General features: G+C 43.8%; 1 protein-coding gene across 1 annotated transcript in view; it reads left to right on the forward strand.

Moving 5' to 3' along the window:
* The first annotated feature begins 2,662 nt into the window (after positions 1–2,662).
* Positions 2,663–5,003, forward strand: part of RSBN1 (round spermatid basic protein 1) — a 43,807-nt gene continuing 41,466 nt past the window's right edge. The window contains exon 1 of the mRNA XM_010830784.1: positions 2,663–3,430. Within this exon, the coding sequence (XP_010829086.1) occupies positions 2,725–3,430 (706 nt within the window). The 5' untranslated portion in view covers positions 2,663–2,724. The remainder of the gene's footprint in view (positions 3,431–5,003) is intronic.

Raw genomic sequence — 5,003 nt, forward strand, 5'->3', positions numbered from 1 at the left:
GTCACCCTGTTTATTTAACTTATATGCAGAGTACATCATGAGAAATGCTGGACTGGAAGAAACACAAACTGGAATCAAGATTGCCGGGAGAAATATCAATAACCTCAGATATGCAGATGACACCACCCTTATGGCAGAAAGTGAAGAGGAACTCAAAAGCCTCTTGATGAAAGTGAAAGTGGAGAGTGAAAAAGTTGGCTTAAAGCTCAACATTCAGAAAACGAAGATAATGGCATCCGGTCCCACCACTTCATGGGAAATAGATGGGGAAACAGTGGAAACAGTGTCAGACTTTGTTTTTCTGGGCTCCAAAATCACTACAGATGGTGACTGCAGCCATGAAATTAAAAGACGCTTACTCCTTGGAAGGAAAGTTATGACCAACCTAGATAGCATATTCAAAAGCAGAGACATTACTTTGCCAACAAAGGTTCGTCTAGTCAGGGTTATGGTTTTTCCTGTGGTCATGTATGGATGTGAGAGTTGGACTGTAAAGAAAGCTGAGCACCAAAGAATTGATGCTTTTGAACTGTGGTGTTGGAGAAGACTCTTGAAAGTCCCTTGGACTGCAAGGAGATCCAACCAGTCCATTCTGAAGGAGATCAGCCCTGGGATTTCTTTGGAAGGAATGATGCTAGCTTTAAAAGAAGACCAATATGCAAATAAGTGTCAGAAGTTTTACATTTCATCTCATTTACATTGGGTTGGAAAGCACAAATAGGAGTTTGTCATTTAAACTTATGTACAGAGAATGCTGTATGAGAAAGTTTTAGAATGGACTTATTTTTCCTTTTTAGAAGTTATTTTTATTCTACTTTACCTTTCTACCTAAATACAAAGTTAAAAGATTTGTAAAAATTTGACCTCAATTAAATGTCTACATTCTCAGATGTTACTATAAAAAGTGTTTTGAAAAATCTTACCTTGTGGTTGCAGTACAAAATTACTGCTTGTGAAAATGATTGATTCTTGGGAGTTATTTCTGCCTAAATGGAGTACACATCCTTTTCCAAGTGCTGTGGGAAACAAAGTAGTGAGAAAAGAAGTTACACCTAAAGAGAATAAAATATATACTTAATGACAGTAATCAGCCTTTTGTTTGGATATACCAAATAACAAGATGTTCAATTCCTGAAAAGCTTTAGCCAAAGTTGTTCAATTACCAAATCTAGAAAAATAATCAACAAAATAGTGGGGTGGGAAGCGGGAAGGAGGTTCAAGAGGGAAGTGACCATGCTTTACGTATGGCTGATGCATGTTGATGTAGGGAAGAAACAAACACAATATTGTAAAGCAATTATCCTTCAATCAAAAATAAATAAAGACAAAACAAAACAACAAAGTAGCTGTATAAACATGCTTTGTTTATACAGTAGCATTTTTTCATTTCAAAGGTCCTGTAAAACATGTACAACTTATATCCAACTAACCAGACGTACTATTAAATTTTTTTCTATATATTTTCTATATATATTTGCCTTAAGAAAGTTGATCTTTCAAATCTAATTGTATATAACAACCAAGTTAGTGGGTGATTATTACAAAGGATTCCCCTTGACTAATAATGATTTCACTTTAAAAGTTTATAACTTTATGAAAATGAAATAGACATTTGTTATTCAACATTGTTCATTAGGAATCCCAATAAAGACACACATTAGATGAAATGTTATCTTTTTATTGTATAGTGTACTGTATACAAGAGGTGCTCAATAAACTTTCTGGTTTTTAAACTAACTTTATAGTGTTCACTGAGCTGAATACTTCATGATACTAGTGGTATCAAACCACAGTGATTTTATCTTGAGTTTATTGTAATCAATTACTTCCAAATATCTTTATCAAGGCGGTAAAATTGTAACGTGACGATCAAATTGTAAATAAATTTCCGATCAAATTGTAAATAAATTTCCGGGCAGAAAACTTGGTGAGTAGTGATGATTTCTGGAGTGTGTTATGGTAGACACACTTCTCAAATTTATGCAGCCGTATATTTACGATTTGCAAAAATCTTAAGAAATTTCAAAACATACGTTTCCATCTAGAATTTTTCCGCAACTGCAGGAACGGATTTAAATAATAGACAGACTCTACCTTTCCAGGCACTAGAGGGGCTGTGACTCGTTGGAGAGGTGGGCGGCGCTCAGCGGGCTCCCAGGCAATTCTTGCACCTGCCTTGTCGCGCCTGTGCTTGTAACCATAGCAATTACTGCCCAGGAAGAGGTTCAGAAATGTCTGATTTGCAGCTCCATTCTATCTTAAAGCAAAATCGCCCTCATTTGCTATGTTACTACGTTCCCTTTTCCTCTGCATCTCATCGCTTGTCCAGGGTTGTAAAAGGCCGGAGATTCTTTTACCTCACAAAGGTTAAGAGAGGAATAGCAAACTGAAAAGTAACTATGGAGACCACCTACTCCGTGTAAAATGACGAAGGGGCACACAGAGACGATAATGGGAACGCGCCTACAGACTTCGAAAGCTATTAACATTGTTTCGGCCGTTAAGGCGGTTGGCGGCAACTCTCCGCCCAGCGGCGGTTGCGTCGCAGCCCGAAGCGTGACTCGGCGCACGCTCTCTTTCTGCTCCTCGGCTCGACGAGCCAGCGACGCGGCGGGGGCGCGGGGAACTACTGCTCCCGTGAGGCTCTGCGCGGCCTTGGGTACTTTACAATAGAGCTCGGTCGGAGGGGCCAGCGGAGAAACACCGGGAAGTGCCGCTTCCGGCATGTTCAGCTCTGGACGAAGAATGGCCGAGAAGTGGAGGGTGGGGGAGAGACTCCAATGCCCAGCGGGCCGTGCGCGGGCGGCGCTTGCGCGATACGCGGACGGGGGGGCGGTCGGGCCATTTAAATGTGTGTTTGTGGGTGAAATGGCTGCGCAGGTCGGAGCGGTGCGCGTAGTACGGGCGGTGGCGGCGCAGGAGGAGGCGGACAAAGACGGGAAGGAGAAACCCCACGCTGGGGTCTCGCCGCGGGGAGTGAAGCGGCAGCGCCGAGCGAGCAGCGGGGGGTCTCAGGAGAAGCGAGGGCGGCCGAGCCAAGACCCCCCTCTCGCTCCCCCTCACCGGCGGCGTCGCAGCCGCCAACATCCCGGGCCGCTGCCGCCAACGAATGCAGCCCCAACCGTCCCAGGCCCTGTTGAGCCTCTGCTCCTGCCGCCTCCGCCACCACCTTCGCTGGCACCCGCCGGGCCCGCTGTCGCTGCCCCGCTCCCGGCCCCGGGCACCTCGGCCCTCTTCACCTTCTCGCCCCTGACGGTGAGCGCAGCCGGGCCCAAGCATAAGGGCCACAAGGAGCGGCACAAGCACCATCACCACCGCGGCTCTGATGGTGACCCCGGCCCCTGCGCTCCGGGAGAGCTCAAGCACAAGGACAAGCAGGAAAACGGCGAGAGGACAGGAGGGGTGCCTCTCCTCAAGGCCCCCAAGAGAGGTGAGAGCAACCGAACTGCCCCGAGCTCGGGCTCTATCTGGGTCTCTCTCTGTTTCGATATCCCGCCCCTTTAATCCTGAAAGACGCCTGCCCTCCGCTTACCTCCTGCTGCTCTCCTCCCCTAAGCCCACTGGGGTGGACCCTGGATTTCCATCCGTCGACACCGTCTGACCTACTTGAAGCTTCTTGCTTCGAGGCCGAGCTGTCAGTTACTAACCCCCTTACCATTCCCCCCTCCCGGAGCCTTTACGTTTGTTTTCAAAATCGCCAGGGTTTCCGCGCCGCGAGATCCTTGGCATGGGATAGTATGTGGGGTATTAAAAACTGTCTGAAGTAAAGGCTTGTCGCTAAAATGTCCCCCCGCCCCGTTTTCCTTGATGGAAAGCTCCACAATATTAACGAGTATGGTTTGGGGCTATTAAGGAGTTTGAATTTTTACCGAGATTAATTAGCTGGACTCACAGGTTGCCTTAGCTTCTGAAAGATGAGATATCAAACACAGTTTATCTTTTTTTTTTTATGTAGAGGTAAAAATCATTTTTAATTTTCAGGAAAGGGCTTTCTCTCCTCTTCGATCCTGGAAAATAGGACCAGCCGAGCCTCTGAAAAGTGGAAATGTTCAGTAGGCGATAGTAGAGACAAGAATTCCAGTTGCATTTTAATTTACCTGGCACAACAGATTGAGAATGCATTTATTTCCAGTAAACTTACTAAAGTCAAGAATATAATCCAGAAAATGTAGGACTCTACTAAGTGAGTGTGGGTTCTAGAGAAATTAGATTCACAAAAATTGCTGTTATCCTATTCGAAAGTACCTGTAGCATTTATTTTCATTCTCTTTGGTGTGGGGAGGGGGGGGCGGATAAGAATTTTGACTATGCCATGTATTTGTACTTTGTAGGTGATTTTATGTAATTTCTTAGCATTATCTTCTGAAGAGTTTAAAATACTTCTGTGTTCTTAGTACTGGGGCAGTTGAACTAGTCTTCTAGTCTCAGGTTGGGTGAGTTTTGGATTTCTTACACATATTTGGTCTTAACCTAGGGCTAATTGTTTCGTTTTGTGATGGTGCAGTTTGTTGGAAATTATTGCTCAGTAAGTTTTTATTGAATTGAATTAAATTTTTCTTCCTTTGTTGGTATCTAAGTCTTAATCCTGAGGAATAGAACTTGTGCCAGATGGACAGGAGTGCCAGTTTCCACCACCAGTATGCAATAATTTTGCTCTGTTTTATTTTTACCTTTATTTTTCACTTTCTTATTTCATGTGTGTATGTATTTTTGTGGGTTTTAATTGTACAGAGCCAGAGGAAATCTTAGAGATCATCCAAATCAAATTTGTATTGTAGAAGAGTGAAAACCCAGGCCTAAAGTAGTGAAGAGACTTTTCTAATCTAGTCACAGTTAATTAGTAACAAGTACCAAAAATTAAAAAAAAAATCATTGGCATAATAGGGAGTAGAACCCAGATCTCCTGAATCCTAGTTCAAGCTTCATCCTAGTTCAGCTGCATGGTGTTGCTTTTTCATATTGCTATTCATTTTTTCCAGTTCTTTGCTTACCTTTTCCCTGTT

Source organism: Bison bison, unplaced genomic scaffold, assembly GCF_000754665.1.
Source record: "Bison bison bison isolate TAMUID 2011002044 unplaced genomic scaffold, Bison_UMD1.0 scf7180017864519, whole genome shotgun sequence".
NCBI classification, from domain to species: Eukaryota; Metazoa; Chordata; class Mammalia; order Artiodactyla; family Bovidae; genus Bison; species Bison bison.